Here is a 21,938-nt window from a genome sequence, read left to right on the forward strand (position 1 = left end):
TCAATCCTTATACAATGGTCCAATGCAGTGCCAGAAGCCTAATACAACCCAAATGCTATTTGGGCCTTATAGCCTTATTTGGTAAATGGTAAAAAGACTAAAAACTCTTTTCGCCGTGGCAAATTATATCACGCACCCAGAATGTCAGACCATGAGGTGTGTTAGCTAGATGGTTTCTTCATATGAAATGTGTTCGATCTTTTTTTAGAGGATGGGAGCGTATGGTCACTCACGTCAACTAAGTTGGTTGTTAGATGTTCATTTTTAATGTACTACATGTTTATTATATTTGGTATAAATTCGTTATTAGTTTACTACAAGTTCATTTTTAATTATTGTAAGTCAAAATGAACTTGTAAATTGTAATATACTAAATTAAAAATAAACCTGTAATATTATATTAGATCTTGTTACATGAACCTTGGTCCATGGTATAAACTTTATTTCGTAACATGTTATGATTTTATTAAAGCAAGATTTATAAATAAAATAAAATTCTAAGCCCCCCCCCCCCCCCTTTTTTTTTTCTCTCTCTAGATTAACCAAAGTATATTATATCAACATTATGTACAAAATTGGGATTGGTAGTGAAGATGCATGCATGTATTTGTTCACACACACATATATGTATACACATTGAAGAGTATTTTCTTCAAACGTGATATAATAAATGCAAAGATGTTTCAGAATTCTTCGCTTTAATCGTGTGGTTACATGGCAATTGGCAACATCTTATTTTCTTTTTTCCAGATTTGCATACTGCAGCCTGACTTGGATCTCATGCCAGTAGCTAGCTACCATTTTTTGACTTTAAAGTAACACCTCATAAAGATATTTTCCATCAAATCGAAAGTAATAAAGATGAAATCTTAATTTAAAAAAAAAACAGTAGAATAAAGAAGATCTACATTATATAATTATAATATATGCATAAACAAGTGGTGGATTTTTTATTTGAATATTGTTGGAGTAATATATTCTTGGTTCAATGAGTCAGGTTGCGATCTTGATAAGAGAGACTTGAACCCATGTTCTTCCATTTAGGAGAGTCAATTCATGCAGTTTGACCATAAGGTCTTTGACAACGGTGAGTTAATTGAATAGGTGATGTTAACTTAGACATTATTACATTTAAACATAACTTCTAATTGGATGAATGGGTAAGGTAGCTAGGGAAACATGTGTGACTTCATCATCATTCTAGCCACGTAGGATAATGCCGCCAGGGAGAGAAGATTAAGAAGCCAATGGGAAAATTTTTAAATAATAAAAAATCAACAAATAAAAATAGAAAGCATGCAACATGGGTAAAAGCAATTCAAGTCTTTATGTTTGGGCAATGCAAAGGTGTTTGTAGTTACAATTCATCAGAATTCACGAAAAGCATGCACTTTGTACGTTGGATCATATAAGAAGTTTGGTTAGTTGCATGATCCACGTCACACATTTAATTAAATGCTTTTATTATTATTATTATATTAGGCTTAATTAATTTGTCTATATCATATTTCATATTTGATTTGTTTTCCTTTAATTTGTTAGCTTTTGACTTTCCCAGTTTCCTTGGCCAATTAAGTGCTAGTTAGGCCGGGTGTCCTCTCAATGAAAAAGTCTTTGGGATGACAAAAGAAATTTGACTCTCGCAATCACTATTTAATAATGTGTATTGCGTAAATTTTATTTATGTTTGAATCAGAATAATATAGTCTAATCTATATGTTTTTATATATAATGTGATTTGACTATCTTGTGATAGGATTATTGGTTAATTCATGAATAGACGAATAGTATAATACTTATCACAAAATACTTTATGAATGATGTCATTAGACAACAAGAGTCTTAGCTTGCTACATTAATTAACTTCTTAGACTTACTTCCTAATATTTACCTCTTGTTATACCATTACTCAATTGACTCTTTTTTGTATTTTATTGCTAAGTAGATTTTTTTTTTTTCTTTTTGATACAAGGAGAAAGAAAACAAACACCGTGATCTAATTATACTAACACAATCAACAGTAAACAAGACATCATCCGGTCTCTGAGACATCCAAAACATACAAACTGTTTTGTCTAGAGTCCACATTCGTTGCTAATCATTCACACACATATATATATAATTCTTATTATTAATTCTCTTAATTTGTTTTAATATAGCGTGACTATTATTATTAATTCTTTTAATTTGTTTGACTAGAATAGAGCCTAATAAATTGGGCGGTGGAAGATTACAAAACAATGACTCACCTAATTAAAACGATTGTTGGCGGTAGGAAGTGGTTGAGGATTTCTTGGATTGATGTTATCATATTACGTCTTTTTGATGTGTTTTTGAGTGGAAACTGGAAACTATTACTCTTCACCAATCAATTTTTGTCCAAAAACACCCCTAATATCAGGGCAATTTTTTTCTTTAATTTTACAACTGTCATTTAAATTACTTGACGTGGAATTCATGAATATATATAGATGATGATGTTGGCCTATACCAAATTAATGAAACCATATTATCTCATTTATATTTATTATTAAGTCGATCTAGTCGCAGGGTGTAGCCATGTAGGGTTCAAATCCTATTAACGTTCATTTTTAATGTATTATAGTTTGTTTTTAATAAGTATAACAAAAATAAACTTGTAATATACTAAAAATAAATTTTAAAAAGATATACGAACATTTAATACAGTAAAAATGAACATTCAATATACTAAAAATAAACATGTATGTCAATGAACTACCTTGCAATATGAATCATATTCCACAATATAATGATTATAGTTTAGGTTCTCTGAGTATTAATGTATGGTTTCAAGATTCAAAATGGAGTCTAGCCTATAGAAGAAATGGTGCAAGGGTCAAGTCACTTAAGGATCTATCACCGTTTCTACTTACAGGTTACATGCCTCTAAATTTTGTAAATTAGTACCCATAACAAAATTTTGGTCCTTGATAAGATTCAAATCATGCAGTTGCTAGCAAAGCAAAACTTATCTACCTATTTTGGATGAGTCAACTAGTTGGGTTGTGCTGTGGAGGCACCATCATGTAGTCAATGCAGATTGTTTAAGATTGAAATTAGGTATTATATTACGAACTGTATTGTTGCCGGGTCCATAAAAAAGACTCAAAGCAGTTACTAAAAGCGTGTAATATAATTGTGTTATTTAAACCATTATTATACATATAAAACTGACATAAAACTTAGTAAATTAGGGAGTTTGAATTTCATATAATACAGTTTAATAATAAAGGAATTGGTGAAAGAATTTATTCTTACACCCTAGCCTTGTAATTAAAAAAAAAGAAAAAAAAAGTGTACAAAAAAGTGTGGCATCTGATTTGATCTGATCGGATCTGTCTTTATGTGAGAAATGTGATAATATCCTATATATCTATCCATTTTACGGAGTTTTACCTAAAGCCCTAAGGGGTTACACTATATTATTGCAAAATGGGAAACATGAAGAGTTGCCTTGAATTCTAAGGCACAACGATTTATAGGAATTATATATATATTTGTGGGTTCAATCCCATCTAATAATTACACTTAGCTTGCAATCGCTACTTAATTGACCTATTATTGTATTATGATTACTCCTTCCGACACCAATAAAAATAAATTATCTATGATTTTTGATATTCTAAAATATTAGTTGCGTACCTCCAATAGTCCCGTCTTGCAATATGCGGATGTCATTATAATATGTAAAGAAATAAAAATAAAAAATAAAACTATAAATAGTCATAATTTTTTTAAAAAATGTTTAAAAAATTATAATTTTTTGACAAGAATAAAAATACGTGTTTTCTCCATTATTTTTTAAAAATGTGTAATAACATAATTGGACATAGGTTAAGTACAAAATTTTAAGATTACAATTTACAACACTTATGACTAGGAGCTCGGAAGACTCTGTTTTGGTCATAAATAGTGTTAGGAACGTAAAGATTGAAATCACTAACATGTTGGTAAAGACTTTTAATGCATATATAATGGTAGAGCAAGCTAGAGGCACTGGCGGAGCCAGTATGGGGGCAGTGGGGGCAGCTGCCCCCACTCACCCCACCCCCACTCCATATATAGCCGTTGTATGTATATATGTATATATACTACATTTTTAGATATAAGTATAAGAAAATAAATGTATATAAATAATTGATTAGTTGGTTGGTCCTTGATTTCACTAAGAAAAGTGTGAAGGTTCGAATACTGTTAGCCTCAACCTCCTTTGTAGGCCTTTTTATGCAGCGGTAGGCTTGTTTTCTATATGAATTATTTTATGAGATGTGTAATTTATAATGTGTAATATCACTAAGAAAATTTGGCATTTTTACGTATAATTGTTTTCTAAAAAATTAAATAATGAGATGTGTAATTTATAATGTGTTTTCTATTTGAATTATTTTATCAAATTAATTATGTTTTATATATTTTTATAAAGTTTTGATGTGTTATATTTTTCGTCCATATCTAACAATATTTATGTCTATATTCCTTTTTAAGTGTTTCATTTTTCGCCCCCACTGTAAATTTTTTCTGGCTCCGCCACTAGCTAGAGGCACACAGTTGTAACTGCAAGTCCACCATGGCAGCTCCTAGTTGGGTGTTTAGGTTTATCATGACACGTGCCAATTACTTATGTGATGACTGACATAATAACGACAAATTTAACATATTCATCTAGTGACGCCCAACTTAAGTGACCAATTTTCCAACCACAATGATTATGGGCATATTATGCCCAATGCTTGTGTTATCACGCCAATAGATTTGTTGTATAACACCCATCAATCTGTCAATATCATATTATAAATAAAATAAAATAAAAATATTTTGAGAGAGTACCAAAAAAAATGCTTAGTTAGTTTAATTTTATTTAATTGGCATAAATTCAAGTGTTACCGACATGCATAACATGAGAAACAGCAAATTCAACAACAAAAATGTTCTTACGTTAGACAACTTGAAAATTGATTAAACAAGTTTTGGCTCTTTTATAAAATAATAAATAAATAAATTAGGTGGTTATACAGCAAGATACTGATTTCAATTGACCAAACACGCTATGCAAGTTGTTGAATTATGTTCTGCTATAGTAAACATCAACTATGATGCTACGTAGTAGTTCACAAATTACGTATATATTAAAGAAAAAAAAATTGAACTGTTGATAAGAATCAAATTTGTGACCTTTTGATAACGGGATTATGTTTCACATACCTTACCACTCATTTTCAGGGCATATTTTTATTTTTATTTTTTCAAATTGTAGGAGCCACACGCTTGACGCTTGCTTCATTAAAAATGGCAGTTTGTGATAATTAAAGTGCTGGTTGGTATTTAAGGCCAAAAAAATGAAAGGTGCTATAATATATTGCCTTACTAATATTTTTTATTTGGATAATGCTAGTATATATGCTACTATTTTATATTCTTTAATACAACTTCATTTGGCAATCCCCAGACAGCACCAAACAAACCCTTAATCTACAATTTTCTCTTTACCTGTTGGAGCAGAGAACATAACTTGGTTTCAGTTATTCATAAGACCAGAGTGAAAAAAAAGGCAGTATCCTTTGATGTCATTATGGCTCAAAAAAGTTCCAAAACTGTACCAATCCTACTGCTAAGATTGGGTTTGTATGTAACTTTTAAGATCTTTTAATTTTACCTTCTCCTCATCCATTGAAGAAAAAAGTGAAAGCAAAAAAGGAAACTTTAACTCAAAGTATCAGAACCCAACCCTTCAGCTTTCTCCTTTCCAGCAAAAGAATCTTCAATCCCAGAACAGCCAAACACACCATCTACCTCTCCTGTGAAATTTTAGTGTAATGTAAGGCTAATTTAACAGTACTAGACTACAGTCATTAGAGAAGAAAGTGTGAACAGAGTTCATTCTATTGTCTGATTCAATGTTTGTGGCCAAAAGAAATATAAAAAACAAAAATCAGGCCAGGAGGGCTACTAATATTTTAGGATAAGAGCAGCCTCTGTTTTTTCTTGATAAAACAAAGGTGGGAGGTAAAAGGTTGTCTTCCTATGTATTCACATTTGAGAATGGATTAACCTAAATAAGATCCCAGAATAATTGGGAAGCAAGCTAGGAATGTGAGTGTCTGAGAGAGGCTGCAAGGGAGAAAGAAGTGTAGAGACAACCATGGCTGGTGAAAACATAGCAGCCTTAGAAATCCAAAGTCTCTGTTCTTTCTTCTTGTTGAAACAATATGGTAGCCAAAGAAGATAGCAGGAGAATGATTCTTTTTTCAATTTGATCATTTTCAGCATCATTATATGAGAGGGGGCTGGTTTTCATTATTATAGAAAAGAGTATCACAATTTCCCAGATTTTGCAGCTTCCCCAAAGTGTGCATTGAAGGGCAAGATATCTGGGTTCTTACCTCCATTTGGAGTTTCTTTTGAACAAGCAAACAATAACAACAAATCACAAAATTATATTACCTGTCCTTTAGTTGTTTACCATAGCATTTGCTCTTCCAAGGATGCTTCTTCCTGGCAGTGCCACCTGCATTTTCTTGTTCTGTTTTTTCTCTTTGACTCCTCTTATCAGTGCCACCCACAACCTCACCCTTCCCCATCAACACCCTTATCCTGAGGTGGTGGCTCAAGAAGTTCAAAGGTAAAATCTTCTCATCTCTTTCAAGATTGTGCTTCTGGGCAGGCTTTAAAGAATCCAGATTTTGCTCATTGAAAGCATTTTTCAAAAATCTGAGCAGCTCTGTTTTCCTTCCAATGGCAGCTGAAATTTGAAAAGAACAGTTTTTGTTTAACAGTGCTGTTTTTACCCAAATCAACACCATTCTTCATTTGCTGTGTTTCTTAAAACTGCAACTTTTCAAAACTGGGTCTACATTTTTGACTTATAGCTTATTCCCCTTCCCCACTCTCCAAATTCCACAATGTTTTTGGTAAAAGAAAAGAAATCAAAACCCCAATTTCTGATTGCATTGCATTTGTTATCCCCTACTATTTCCTACGCATTTTCACAAACACCTGATGTGCAATCAACAGGAGAGTGAATGAATCAATCTCGCGAAGACTCCTGCTGCCGACGATTTCGAAAGACCAATGCCTCACCGGAAACCCTATCGACGACTGCTGGCAGTGCGACCCTAACTGGGGAAACAACCGACAGAGATTAGCGGATTGCGCCATAGGGTTCGGGCAAGCCGCGATGGGCGGCAAAGGCGGAATGATCTACGTGGTCTCCGATTCCTCCGACGCCGACGCCGTGAACCCGAAGCCGGGCACTCTCCGCCACGCCGTGATCCAAACGGAGCCGCTCTGGATCATCTTCGCCGCCGACATGACCATCAAGCTCAAACACGAGCTCATCGTCAATAGCTACAAGACCATCGACGGCCGCGGCGTCAACGTCCAGATCACCGGCAACGGCTGCATAACGCTCCAGTACGTCAGCAACGTCATCATCCACAACATCCACGTCTACAATTGCCTCCCCTCCGGGAATACTATCATACGCTCGAGCCCAACGCACGCCGGGTGGAGAGGCAGATCCGACGGCGACGGGATCTCCTTGTACGGCGCCAGGAATATCTGGATTGACCACTGCGCTTTGTCTCATTGTACCGACGGCTTAATTGATGCCATAATGGGGTCCACCGCCATCACCATCTCAAACAGCTATTTCTCCCACCATGATGAGGTCATGCTCCTCGGACACGAAGACGGATACATGCCGGACTCCGGCATGCAGGTTAGCGTCATTTACGACTTTACCCTTTTCAGTAATATTATATATTTTTCTCTTTTTCTTTTTGCAAAAATATCTAGATACGTTGCATGGTGTGCTCGAAATGTCACGCGCAATGGCTGCGGTTATTCTTTACGTGCATGGCACGTGCCTTACCAATCGGTATAATACTGCATACGTAAAGAACATTTTAATGCTACGTATAAATTTTAGACAAGTTTTATGATGTTGAAAATGTATGGTGTATTGGTGTTTATTACTTATATATAACTTATAAGATAAGTATATTGATGCCAATGACTTTATGATCTGGTGGCACGAAGTGACTCTCCTAAATGGGAAGTCATGAAAACTCTATTAAGATTAATAAACTATGTGTATCGTCATAATTTTAAGAAATCACATGTTATTTAAATATGTGAGTACATGCTTTTTCACTTTTAATAGGGTTTTTCTACGACGGCTAGTAGAAGAGTCAATTACAATAATTTAAAATAATCGAAGGTGACATTTGCCCATCTATAATACTATAATAGTTACGAGCTAAAAGGACTAAATGCTAATAGTAGAATAGATAAAATCACAAATTTTCCTTTTATTTATTATAGTAATAGGGACAATGTCATTTTTATTTTCGAGTCCAACACGATTTGTGTTGACAAAATATTGCAGTCATAAAGACATATTATATTTTTGTTAAACAAAATATTACATGCACGTCTCACGTGAGACGGTCTCACAGGAGACTTATGCCTATGATTTGAGGTAAAATATAATGTTGAAGGTGAGTAATTAGTTTTAGCGATGAAGGTGACAATTGCGTTTAATCACTTTGGGGAAGGGTGTGTGCAAAGGATGCCAAGGTGCAGGAGAGGATATATACACGTGGTCAACAACGATTACACTGAATGGCAAATGTATGCTATCGGCGGTAGCGCTAACCCCACCATCAACAGCCAGGGCAACCGCTATATTGCGCCGGTTGATCCAAACGCCAAGGAGGTATATATCTTTTTTTTTTTTTTGTTTTTGTTTTCTTTTTAATTTCTTTCTTTTTATTTATTTATTCTTTATTAAAAAAAAAAAAACAACATTTCTCTTTCAGTGATGGAATAATTGGTCTAATAATGCATACTCTGTATGTATCTTTCAAATCCTCGTCAACTCAGCTGTCCTTAGAGCCATCGTAATATCATAAACCACCGTTTAACTTATTATATAAATTTAAATTATTTACATATGGTTCACACGTTATAAATTTTGAATATGTACATAAATTATCTGAAGGTATATAATATTTTACTTACATATGGTGAATCTTGATTTATCATATAATTTGCGTTGTTAGAGCTTCTGCAATAAGGAATATCAAATTAAACCCTTTTTTTTTTTTTTTTGATTTATCAACGTTGTTGGCTCAATAATGTAACGTGGGGTACGGTTATCTCTAAGAAAGTAAGAAGATTAATTGACTTTTAATTTATTATAGAAAATGGAACGAAAATGATGGATCAACTTGGCTTAAGTATTCCACTCCAATTATTATATTAGACCTCTATAATCGACTAAAACAATTTCAATTCAAAGTGTTATGTCATACCTTTATTTTTACTTATTAATAATTAATTTAAGCTGATTAACTATGTGTAAGCTATACTGATTTATTTTCGTGTGATCATTTACTAACTATAGTCATTGATGTTGTGGTTTCATTCATGAATTTGTTTTGGCGGGGACAGGTGACAAAGCGTGTGGACACAAATGAGGGGGAATGGAGTGATTGGAACTGGAGGACAGAGGGAGACATGATGATAAACGGAGCCTACTTCGTGCCCTCTGGTAACGGGCTCAGCAACGAGTATGCCAAGGCCTCTAGCCTCGATCCCCAATCTGCCGTTCTTATTGATCAACTCACCATGCATGCCGGAGTCTTTGGCGGTCCTAGGTATTGAAAAACTTATAAATGATTAATGCACATTTTACAATTTATTTCATATATTAAGATTATTTTAAGTAAAGACGAGTAAGAGCGGATTGAGATTCGATCATTCTCATAGTATTAGGGGTATCATAGTCTTCCTCGTTAGTGCCTGTCTTCTTTCAACGAGGTCACATCGCATGTTGCGCTCAATGGGGCTGCGCTCTAGGCTAGCTCCTTGGACCGTTTGGTGCACTAACCAGAAATAATATAAACAATTGCTTAGTATAGTGTTTGAATAAACAATGATCATTAATTAATTACATGATAGTTTATGGCATTGTTTAAGGAGAGAAAGGTAGAGGAACAATGGAATATAAGTATAAAGGTGTTATGTGGTACATAGAGCCATGAGAGTGTAGAGAATCTAAGTTGACAGGAAGCCAACATCCTTGTAGGTAGAGTCCTAGTTTTGCCTTGTCTTTTAGACCATTTTTTCCCGTTACTTTTTAGGTTTCAAGAATTATGTTTTTAGTGCTCTTCACATCTTGCTCACAGCTCACAAAAGGTAAAATTTCTCATCTTAAGAACCTTTCATAATCTAACTCGATAGAACGACTAATTAGGTGGGCACCATAATTATTACGGTGACTTAGCAGTCCATTAGATGGGAGGATCAACGATTCGATCATTAAGTGTGAGAATCAGTGTTTAGTGCTTACAAAGAGAAACATTCATGCACACTATTTTTATCAGGCCTCAATCCTACATTTGTTCTCACAATCTTCACCCAAAAACCAACTAAACTACTTGTAAAGGCTAAATTTCCCTATCTTGCTACGGGCATTAGTGAATAAGTAGACCACAAAGAATCTTTGGTTGCTCTTACTTATACATCTTATCTTATCCGATCATCATAACAAAGAATCTTGGTATAAATTTGTGGAATAAGATCTGAGCCTTAGCTTTTAAACTTTAATTTGGCCTTGATGTTTGCTATTTCTACCATGACACTACAGGGGAGACAACAGCATTCCCATATCCTATGGTGGCGGGACCACCACCGGCGCAACCAGCAACAGCCATGCTAGGCCCACCGGCGGTGATAGTGCAGACGACCCCTTCGGAATGATATTCGGGAACGCCGCCGCTCCACCATCATCACCCCCTCCTATTGCAACCACCATTTTCTTCTTGTCTCTCTTAATTATTCCAAATTTGTACCTTAACATTGCCACCAACCAAGGTGGCTAATTATCATTACCATTATTATGTTTGCCATACACATCAAGAAAAGCAACAAATTATATCATTCAAGAAAGAACCAAAGAAAAAAAAAAAAAAAAGGAAATTATAATCACCAACCAAGGTCTCACAACTCGCAATCATTATTCGAGGGTGTGCATTAAGTAAATCCAACTACGGTGTAGTAGCTCGTAACCCACAAACTAAGAATTTGCATTGAATAAAGTCTTATGTAATAGCCCACAATTTGCAAACCATATAAAAGAAGTAAATCGCACTATGAAAACACTAAACGACATATTTGATCAAAATGGTGTTGACAAAAATCAAATCATAACTTGCTAAGGCATCCTGTCCCACCATTTTTATACATACTTGATTGGAATTAGGGGTCATAGCTTGTAATTTAAGTAATCAAACAATTCTTCTAATTTTATTTTTTTTTTCTATTTTCCTTTTATCAGCAGTGGGATTTGTTGACCCTTTTGTCCATGATGTTGAGATAAAGTGACATTTTTGGATCATTACATCAATTTCAGAGCCTCTGTTAGGCTCTTCTTGAGCACACATCAATGTCAGCTTTTAAATTCAACAAACAATCAAACTTTGTCATACGATTTTGTTATCCTTCCGAATCTTATAATTGCGTCATTAACGTTGTGGGGTTGCTCCCATGTTGAGGAAAATTGACAAAACACTATTTAAAGAATCTTTTCCCTGTGCCAATGTTTAGAAGTTTAAGTCTTATCTAAAACAAATTTATTCCTGTGACAAATTTTCTCAAACATGTGACTCTTATAGTTTTATTAATTGAAAGATCTATTCTGTCTAACTAAAAGTTTAAGCTAATAGTGAGACGAGACAAGACAAGACCGTTAGTCCGTTACCCCGAATATGAATATTCAGATGAAAAATTGAAAGTTAAAAACAAAGAGTTTACTTCTGAAGGGAAGAATGGAATACAAGTAAAATTACCACTGTTGAGCTTCAACTATATATAAAGCTATGGAGCTAAGTAAGAAGTAAAAACTAGGACTGGATCTCTTTTCTCTTTTGAGAAAACTGGGTGGTTGATCATAAATTACAGCCAGCACTGTCATTATTGATGTTCACAAGTGTTAAAGAATAATGAATCTTGAAAGAAAGAAACAATAGCAGCAAAAAATTCTTGAATTTTGTTTAGAAAGAATGGTAAATTAAATGATCAAACAATATCCATACCTCCTGCTTGCTGAATTAAGAAAGCAGAAACTTTTGAGCAATCTGGTTCAGTAGAGGTACCAGCAAAAGTGCAAAACTCCTATGCAAGGATGATGTGATACCTGTCTTAACCCCTCGCTTTACCCCTCGCTTTTGCAGCAGACTCTATTCTCTTCCATGCTTTCTTGCGCTGCTCTGCCACGTCTGCTGCGCTGGCTTCTTGCTCCTCGTACTTCCTTTGACACTCCTCGAACAGCTCAGTGTCCATCTCCTGGAACATTCTTTGGACATTGGAAGTCAGCCCGTGAACTGCCTGGTTCCAATGATCCTGCATGTTCCTTTCCAAGGGTTGGAAGATGATGGGCAAAATAACATGTCGATGCAGGGCAATTAATTCCACTATGTGTTCATTGTTCCATAAGAAAAGAGCGCGTTCTGCAACCTGTCAAGCATGGATATTCTTAGACAGTGGCGTTAAGGATGAACCGAAAAGCCAACACTCAAAAACCAAATAGCAGAGGACAGATGAAATTGTAAGGTTTAAAGACAATGGCATCACCAGTCTGGTTGAATCAGATCAAATTTGTTAACAAGTACTGCAACCTACTAGCATTTTATCTCTCTAACTTCACTTTATCTTCACTTTCACAATCTGTCACTGAGATCTCTGTTTCATAGTAGCACCAAATCAAATCAATATTACAATAGCCCTTTCAATGATTGCCACTTTATCCCGGCTTTGTGTGCTGTTGTTCTCTCTTTTACTCTCAGTCTTCTATGTCAAACTAAACTTTCATCTACTAATAATACTTACATGCTTTCTTCTCAAAATTTAAGTGAGTTGAGTGTTCCTAAGGTGAACTATAAAGAAAATCAGGAAAAGGTAACATGCACATATGGAACAGATTAAAGGAAAATTACTTCCAAACCTGGAAATTGGGGCTATTGAGGCTTCGTCCGATTTGTTTAAAAAGAGGAACCATGCAGCGCTGAAACTCAGCAGGATGTGTGCCCTCCAAGATTTCTTCCAGTTCGCCAAGAAAGAGAACTTCCTTTCCACAATTTGACACAGGCCAGTACTTGAGCAGACCCTTGATGACAGCACATGAAAATCTATAGTCTTTCTCGACAAACAGTGAAGTGCAGTATGACAAATGATGATGATAGTCAGTCACGCATTTGGCCTTGTGGAGAGGAATAAGCGCTCGAACAAGGAACAACTTATGCTCTTCTCTCATTGGCAACGCGAGGCCATTTATTATACTCCCAATAATCTCCAGCAGCTCCCCAATCCCATTATGCCTTTCGGTTTCAAATATGAACCTGTAGAAGATGTTGTTTATCGCCTTCCTTATAAATGGACGATGAACCATGAACTTCCCATATATACAGTGAAGAATAGTCTTCAAATACTCTCGTTCCCTTAGATCCTCGGTTTCAAACAAATCAAGGAATTTCAGCAGAAACGCGTGGTCAAGATATTTCTTAGCAGCCCTGGTGTCCATGTCAGAAGACAACACATATCTCAAAAGCAACTCATACACGAGCTGCATATGCGCCCATCCCGGGTCCAAGAACAAGTCGTCCTCCTCAGGATCACCACTCTGGCCGCCAGTACACTCATACGACGCAGGGGGAAGGCTCCTGAAAATGTTGATTGATATCATCTTGATCAAGTCTTCCTGCATTTGCTCATTCATTTTACACGACCCGGTGTGAACTATATCGATCAGCTCCGTCACAGTCTGCCGCTTGATCTCCTTCTCCCTGGCGTACTTCATCACGTCTGTGAAATCGAAATGGACGCAGCAAATCTGGAGCTTCCGGACGAACAAAATATGGCATCCAGACGCCGGAACATCCTTCAACAACGGCAGGACCTCCACCACGCTTGGATCCGCCGGCGCGTTCGCCAAACACACCAGCTGCGGCACCTCAGACACGCGTGCAGCGTGATGCCCCGCCGCATCAGCTATGCGCGACGCATGATTAACCGTCACGTCCGGCGCCCCCGGGGCGGACGGCAGTGGCGTCTCTCCCGCATCGGATTTCCCCTTTTTCCGTTTTATTATCTTAAACATAACTAATTAAACCTAATTTCTCCGCCTCACACTACCGCTATACCAAACGCCATAGCTTTTGAGTTCAAAAACATCCCAAATCAAACCCTAACGATAAACAATATCTACATAAACAGAATCTTCGCGAATCCAACACCACATTTTCCCCTAAATGAACACAATTATGCAAACCATGATAAACGAAACAGGGAAATGAAATCAACACAAGTGAACAAAAATCAGAGATAAAAACCAACAAGTTGAGTACATACCTGCATGAATTTCTTCCTTTTTCTCGGAAATGGGTAAGAACGAGGAGAAAGGGCGAGTGAGAGGGAGAAAGAGAAGAAGAGGGTACCTCCTATGGATCGAAAAAACAGAGAGATCCGAGAAGGGAGGAATGGAGCAGCAGCAGCCATGAGTGTATTTGCGCGGGTGTCTGACACACTACTACTTACAAATGTTGCCTTATAATTATTTGTCCAAAAATGTTTTTTTTTTGTCCGACTCCATTAAATTTAATCTGATCGTAAATTAAAGAATTATTATTCCCAATACCCTTTGTCTAATCAGGAACCAAAATCTATATTCTGGTTCCAATGGGCAATGAATCTTTTCTTTTCCGACACTGCAATTGCAGAGAGCTCTGTCAGAACGAAAGCAGACATCAATTTTTGTTATAGTGACTAAAAAGTTAACTATCACTATTTAAAAGTTTGTACTTGAATTGTCGAGTCTAAATTAAATATAATCAGTTCAAATTTAAAAAGTCAATAAATTGTTACGGCTAAAAGTTAAACTTGTCACTTTGTGATTTATCACACAGTTTGATCAGTGTGGTTGAATTACCCAAAGTCATGTCAAATTGAAAGTATATTGGTTATATTTGTTAATATAGTTAACTTATCAGTCAATTTTGACTTATTTGATTACTATTAAATGTTTGACTTTGTTAAATAGTCAATATAAGTGTTTGATTACTTAACTTTTTATAACAGTTTATTATTCCAAAACACCAATATTCAAAAGTTGCTCAAAATAGTTTTTTCGACCAATTTTTTGATAAAATCATTTTGCATGTAATTAATTATCAACTAACAACTAATTTACCAAATATCTTTATACAATCAGTTAATCTTATCAACTAATCAAACTCACTAACACAGTCAATTACCAAACACCGCATTTGTGTTGCCTACATAATGTGGGGCCCAAATCCACGTCAGCAGGATATGGAAAGATTACAAACACACGATGCCAACGTACCACCGATCAATCGACCAACTAACGTCTATGATTTACGTGGGATTATTGGACTTTAGGTAGGATAACAGCATATGTTAGAACAGCCCCTTTAATACTGAACAGGAAAGACAATGAAAATGGTAATTTTGTTCAGTCAGATGCAAGAAATTCCCTCTCTTCCCTAAATATAAATACCCCCTTCCACGGTTTTTATGCTCCTCTTTTCTTTCCTTCATGATGGGCATTCTGCAAGGTACAACCTTTTCCCTATATTTCTATTTTTACAGTATTTCTTTCTTGTAGGGTTCATATATATATATGCCTTGACAATGTGTTGTTGGTCTTTTAATGTTTTTGTTTTCATTCATTGGTTTGGTTTATGGCACCTGATGAGATTTAATGGGCACTCTGTGAATTAGATTCAGAGTTGGGTTTCCATAATTGTTAAAAAGCTTGAAACTTTTGGGTAGCATGATTGTTACTGGAGGAGGTACGGTTAGGGAAAATTTAGTACATGTGTCTTGTTTAGGGTTGCACATAAAAATGATGTTTGTTTGAACCAGTAAATTTTGTCTTATTTACTTTCTACCATTATTTTCGATTTTTGTTCTCGTTTATCTCAATAATAATCTATCATTTTTTGTTGTTTGAAGTTCAAAAGAGTAATCTTTAAGGTGGTAAATTGAAAAGAGCTGCATTTGCTTGCATATTGGAAGGCTGCCTGCATTATATTGTAGTCTTAGATATGTAAGAGACAAAGTTTGTTTTTTTCATTACTCCATTGTGTGTAGAATGGTTGGGTGGATTAATGAACAAAGGTATATAGTGACAGTGTAGTTCTATTTAGGAAAGGCGAGAACAGAAATTCATTTAATCATCTTCATATTTCCATGTTATAACCTGAATTCAAACGTGTAAGTCTTAGGGTTGATGAATTACCCCTTCGAATGCTGAAAGTTACCAGGTTAGATACCGTTTTGGTATAGCCCTGCGGTGGGGGGATGATCGAGTCTTGATAAATTGATTGTATGATCTAAAGCATAAAATGGATAAAAGTTTGGATCATTTAAGATGTGGCGAGGGAAAAATGGATGGTTTTGTTTTTCACTGAGGGAATAAAACACGGAGTAATAGAGTTAATAATCTTGGAGCTTCTTGAATCTGTTGGATTCAGATAATACAACCAAGAAAGAGAGTGTCGAATTTAGTTGAACACCAAGAGATTAACTCTGCTATTTCAATGTTAACCCTGCTTGGCTGGGGAATTCGTAGCTGTTCATGACCTGTCTGAAACGACTGGTAGAGAACGCGTTCTCCTTACTTCCTTGAATAGAACTGCATAACTCAGAAATAAACAGAACTCAAATCATGGGTTATTTGCTATATTTTTCAGTGGAATATCCTTTAATCTGCTGTTATAGACAACGTTCAGTATAACTTTTCCTATGAAGTACTGGTGCTGCAAGTTTTTAGACGCCTACAGCGTAAAACTTATTGTTTTGAATTCTGCTATTGATTTTGCATTCTGTCCATCTGTGTCCAAACACAATAGTTTTTATTTCAGGGATTTGCTACAATCTTTGTTGACCATGACTTATAATGCAAATTGAGGGGCACTGTTTTAAAAGAATTTGTCAAAATTTACTCTTGCATTGCATAAGGTAATGATCGTCGACTCAATAGCCATGGAAAGAGATACTGGAATGTCCCTTTCCAATGAGAAGCGGCCTCTGGAAGGGTTCAATACTGTTAGAGAAACTAAAACGCATTCAGAGAATGGTCCAAATGCTCTGGTACCCATTAATCATGGTGAGTCTTATCCTGTTTCTTCTGATCAGAAATTAGGGAACAAGGTCTGTCACTGATTGAATCTTACTAACCGGAGGCAATGAACAATGCTGATGCACTGAGTTTTCTAGATTTTCTTTCTTTTTCTGTTTCAATTTTACAGCTTATTGGGCAATTTCTGTTGGTTCTGTCGTCTAATTATCCTCAGATCAATGGGGGAAATTAGGCAATTGATTATATCTTAATGTTGGCAACTGGAAACCAAATATTGTACACACAAACATGCAGTTGCAGACAAAAATGAACATTTTTTTAGCGGTTAATAAATTATGTTTATGCGTTTCCCAGCTGCCATTGCATGGCAGGAATGCAGAAGCAGATGGACCGGGGGTACATCACAGAGGTCAAAAATGGCGCTGGACGATCCAATCATAAGGTAAAACTTCCTTTTCACTATAGCATTCTAAAGCATGACATCTTTTCTTCTTTTATAGTTTTGTTTTACTACTAAACAACTTATTTTACGACGTTTTGTTTGCAGTTGGTCAATGACATATGAAGAGTTGTTGTCAACTAATGAACCTTTTGCCAAGCGAATTCCCTTGCGCGTAAGCATTCAAGAAACACATCTCTGTTAGCGTCGTGTTAAAGATGTTCCTTCCCCTTCGATCTGTCTTCTTGGCTGTAGGAATGGTTTGTTGAGGTTAAATTGGATTGGTTTGTGGATTTTACAGGAGATGGTAGACTTCTTGGTTGATATTTGGCACGACGATGGACTTTTCGACTAGGTAACATTTGATGAACTGATTTAAGGATAGCATATTGTGGAGACAGATAGATGTTCTTATTGTTGCTGCAGGGCAATGAGCATATACAATGGCAAACATAGCTGACTGCCTGACTCAAATTGCTGTAATACTCATGTTTTCTATGAGACATTTCTCATCTTTCAGAATGTAATGAGCAGACCTACAGACCACATCACTTGTTAAGTTGTTCTGACAAAAGCAATATTTATTATAAGAAAAATTGCATTTCTTGTCTCTCAATTTTTATTTTTTTTTATAAATATTACTCCGTATTATTTAGCAACATCACGAGTCACAATAACTCCGCAATTTGTAAATTATTACACAAAGGATATAATGTTGAAAAAAATTTGACTCATAACCTTCTTCACTCACTTGGTCGCTCTTTTCAAGACTAAATTTATAAAGGTTATTTTAATATTAAACTGTTAACTTTATTAAATTTATAAATAATTAACTATCATTAACTTTATAAATATAAAGCTATATAAATAAATAAAAGATTAATAAATAATATTATTACACTTGAGATGATTTATTTATAGGTCACACTTGTGCGGGACGGGACGAGTTGTGTCGGATCAATATGTAAATGTAATACTTATACTATCAAATGTAATACTAATTATGAATAAAGTAAAGTGTTTGTTATTTATAATGGAAAATGTAATAATTTTGAGGACAAATGTAATACTTTTACATTTTGATGTAAAAGTATTACTTGGTACATTTTTATCAAAAATATTACATTTTAAATTCAAAGTCGTTTTAAAATATTACTCTGTACTTTTTCTTTTTCTTTTTTTTTGAGAAAATTACTCTGTACTTTTAAATTCACAGTGGGTGAAGGAAAATGTAAGGGATAATATAATACGGAATATTTTTATGAAAAAAATAATACTTTTACATCAAAATGTAAATGTTTACATTTGTTATCAAAATATTATGTTTTCCTTAGTAACAAATACCTCAATAACAAATACTTTATTCCTAATTAATATTATATTTATTAGTATAATTTTTGTATTTCATATTAACCCAACACATTAGTATTACATTTATTAGTACAAGTTTTTGTCTTTATTTATTTGCATTAGTTATAGGACTAGCTAAATAAAGTGAAATAGTATAATATGCCTTCCTTCCCGCCTAAGACTAACGAAATCAAAACGTCCACTTTTCATCCATGTCCATCATCACTAACACATTCCTTCTCCGCTACTTTCGTCCCCATCTTTCCATCTCTCCTAACCAAAATATCTCTCTGTTTAAGTTCATACGTGTGAGAGTATACATCTCTGCGTACAACTAACTATATGTAGAGCCTGCGGTGATCGATCTTCAGCTGTTTTAACTCTGTCTGGTTGTGATTTGTGAATCGATCTGCTGAAATGGAGAGGTCGATCGTTGTATCTCTTCTCGTATTCCTATTCGTTCTCTCGCTTTCATCTTGTTTGGGGGATGATTTATTCCCTTCGAATTTGAGGTTTGAGTCCGCGCAGGCGGAGAGGATGATCAGAGAGCTGAATTTGTTCCCCAAGGAGTCCGTCAACATCGTCCCACGGGGCTCGCTTTCTACAGCCGAGCGGGGCCCCAAGCTCGTGGAGAAGCTGTTCAAGTTCCCCAACCTCGCCGATTGCAACGCCTCCGTTGAGGATTTAGGTCACCATGCCGGCTACTTTAAGATCCAAAACTCTTATGCTGCTAGGTATTTATGTATTTTTGTTCTGTTTTATGGTGAACTTACTAAATTCTTTTTGACATTATTGAACATTCAACCCCGAGGATTTTAATTTTGGTACATTGTATAATTGCTCGTTTTTGATCCATTATCAAGTGAAGCATTGCTGTTCTTCGTTCGTGATGAATCACTTTGTGTTCAACCCTATATGATTAGCTGCTCTAATAGAGTGTAGGTTCCTGAATTGACTATGTAAGGATTATACTGCATGTGGAGATTCTATACGGACAAAGTAGAAAGACTGTTGATAATTTTGACACCATCACTTCATCAGTGTTCCTTAAATGTTTTTTCATACTTTAGTAGTTTACACTGAGAAGTCATGGCTGTAGCATTAAAATTATGACTACAATGGATTGCACATTTGAGGTCAACATATCCACAAATTTCATCCAATTCATGCCTTACTGTGCCTAGCTTTGTTTTTTTCCTAGTCTCCACAACTTCCAAAGGTTTCCTTTGCCTAGACTGAACTGTGATTCTGTATGTAGGATGTTCTACTTTTTCTTTGAATCACGCCGTGGCAAAAAGGATGACCCTGTTGTTATTTGGTTGACTGGAGGTCCAGGCTGCAGTAGTGAGTTGGCACTTTTCTATGAGAATGGACCTTTCCAAATTGCAAATAACCTGTCACTAGTATGGAATAAGTATGGATGGGACAAGGTACTTTGATGATTTTGCAAATCAGCTTTTGGTTTGATGCTCTAATATGTTGAAGTTAGTATTGCATGGTAGAAGAGCATGATGAATAAAGTTTTAAATTTTTGTTAACATCCTCCTTTTCACTGCAGACTTGACTGAGTGCTTTTACTAAGAATTTATATTGTTCCAATAATTATAATTTGGAATTTGAGTTTTTGACAATAGAATTCATATGAGGTGTGTACATGTAGAGGTTCTTGAATGATGCATGTATGTGAATATATAATTTCTACGTAATTGAGCAATGTCAATGGCTTAATGCTGGAGTTTCTCCATTAAGCTGTCCTGTCTATCTCAAATTGTGTTTACTGGATTCTTTGTTATGTAACTTTGAGTTACTATAAGTCCTTTTTGTTAATTTTATATTATATATGATGAATCTTTTCTAATAGGGATGCAATAGATTTGACATGTTTACCTTGCAGGTCTCTAATCTTTTGTATGTTGACCAACCTATTGGGACTGGCTTCAGTTACAGCTCTGACAAACGCGATATTCGTCACAATGAAGAAGGCGTTAGCAATGATTTATACGACTTTTTGCAGGTTAATTTTGTCACTTGCTTAAATCGACTTTTCAAGTGAATATGGAAATTGTTTCCTGCTTGTGCTTTTGTTTCTCTAATTTGAAATAAGTCATAGAATAGGTTATTTGGCTGTAATCTTTGTGTGTTTAACTGTTACGTTGAACAATGTTTCTTACAAAAGCAAGGGGAATTACCTTTAACACTTCATTGCTTTTTGCTAGCTACATTTCCATTTACTATCATGTCTTATGCATGGTAGATTGTAAGATAACTCTTTTTTTTCTTCTTAGTTTTTATTAACTTGTGTTTTGAGGTCCCAGATCGATAAATATTAAAGGCAGACCTTAGTCATATTGATGGGGTAATGGAGTGTCATTATTTGCCATCTTCTATCATGACAAGTACCAGTGTACCCCTGACCAGTATTATCCCTTTCTTTCCACATTGAGTGGACTAGGAGGTTGACAATTGTAAGCAGCAGAAGTACATAATGTGATTAAAAAATGATATTTAGATTCTCTAATATAAGAAATAGACTAAAATTATAGGGCTTTTTTTTTTTTTTTAAAAGTAAAAATTGTAACATTGCCTGTCCTCTACTGCATTGTATCTGTTTCTAGGCAATCACATTCTTTAGTGACTGGATTTTCTCTTTCTTTGACAATATCTAGCATGCTATTCAATTTAAGCTGAGACACATGGCTAAGGTCATTACTTTAGGCGTTACACTTGAACTTCAGCATTTCCTATGTTAATATACAACATTAGTTGAGTGGGATGGCATTTAATTTGTAACTTGTTATCTCTCATATGATTTTGCATATGATAATTTCTTTAGGGAGTAGTGCATCATGCCTTCATCTGTTATAGATAAAGGGATTGGTTTATGGTGTTTCCCCTAAATTTGAGATCAGTGTGATTTTATCCTCTCTCCTTTTTTTTTTTTCTTTTTTTTTTTTTTTTTTTTTT

At 35.2% G+C, this 21,938-nt stretch overlaps 4 protein-coding genes across 6 annotated transcripts in view; 3 read left to right on the plus strand and 1 right to left on the minus strand.

Annotated features, from left to right (window-relative positions):
* The first annotated feature begins 5,533 nt into the window (after positions 1-5,533).
* LOC116009748 (probable pectate lyase 5) lies at positions 5,534-10,938 on the plus strand. Its single transcript, XM_031248876.1, has 5 exons — positions 5,534-6,640; positions 7,033-7,738; positions 8,546-8,737; positions 9,475-9,680; positions 10,673-10,938. Exons 1-5 carry the CDS (start codon positions 6,504-6,506, stop codon positions 10,905-10,907), a joined length of 1,476 nt encoding a protein of 491 aa, XP_031104736.1. The 5' UTR covers positions 5,534-6,503; the 3' UTR covers positions 10,908-10,938.
* Positions 10,939-11,835: 897 nt separating this feature from the next.
* LOC116005691 (serine/threonine protein phosphatase 2A 57 kDa regulatory subunit B' beta isoform-like) lies at positions 11,836-14,806 on the minus strand. 2 transcript variants are annotated; one of them, XR_004095009.1, is made up of 4 exons: positions 14,431-14,806; positions 13,028-14,326; positions 12,120-12,540; positions 11,836-11,991 (listed from the first exon to the last, which is right to left on the minus strand). XR_004095009.1 is itself a non-coding variant. In XM_031245934.1 (3 exons), the coding sequence occupies exons 2-3, from the start codon at positions 14,177-14,179 to the stop codon at positions 12,226-12,228; spliced, it is 1,467 nt and encodes a 488-aa protein (XP_031101794.1). In that variant the 5' UTR covers positions 14,180-14,326; positions 14,431-14,806; the 3' UTR covers positions 11,918-12,225. The 2 variants fall into 2 exon arrangements, 1 of the variants encoding a protein (XP_031101794.1); XM_031245934.1 differs by having other exon boundaries at positions 11,918-12,540.
* Positions 14,807-15,452: 646 nt separating this feature from the next.
* Positions 15,453-18,240, plus strand: LOC116011139. Of its 2 annotated transcripts, XM_031250658.1 has the most exons (6): positions 15,453-15,656; positions 16,968-17,212; positions 17,540-17,627; positions 17,733-17,799; positions 17,926-17,979; positions 18,051-18,240. In XM_031250658.1, the coding sequence occupies exons 2-5, from the start codon at positions 17,068-17,070 to the stop codon at positions 17,977-17,979; spliced, it is 354 nt and encodes a 117-aa protein (XP_031106518.1). In that variant the 5' UTR covers positions 15,453-15,656; positions 16,968-17,067; the 3' UTR covers positions 18,051-18,240. The 2 variants fall into 2 exon arrangements, with proteins under 2 accessions (XP_031106518.1, XP_031106517.1); XM_031250657.1 differs by having other exon boundaries at positions 15,454-15,656; positions 17,065-17,212; positions 17,926-18,240.
* A 952-nt stretch (positions 18,241-19,192) lies between these two features.
* The window catches only part of LOC116006195 (serine carboxypeptidase-like), a 5,173-nt gene continuing 2,427 nt past the window's right edge, over positions 19,193-21,938 (plus strand). Inside the window, exons 1-3 of the mRNA XM_031246493.1 lie at positions 19,193-19,708; positions 20,233-20,404; positions 20,869-20,988. Coding sequence (XP_031102353.1) covers positions 19,392-19,708; positions 20,233-20,404; positions 20,869-20,988 — 609 coding nt within the window. The 5' untranslated portion in view covers positions 19,193-19,391. The remainder of the gene's footprint in view (positions 19,709-20,232; positions 20,405-20,868; positions 20,989-21,938) is intronic.

This window comes from Ipomoea triloba, chromosome 2 (assembly GCF_003576645.1).
Source record: "Ipomoea triloba cultivar NCNSP0323 chromosome 2, ASM357664v1".
NCBI lineage: Eukaryota > Viridiplantae > Streptophyta > Magnoliopsida > Solanales > Convolvulaceae > Ipomoea > Ipomoea triloba.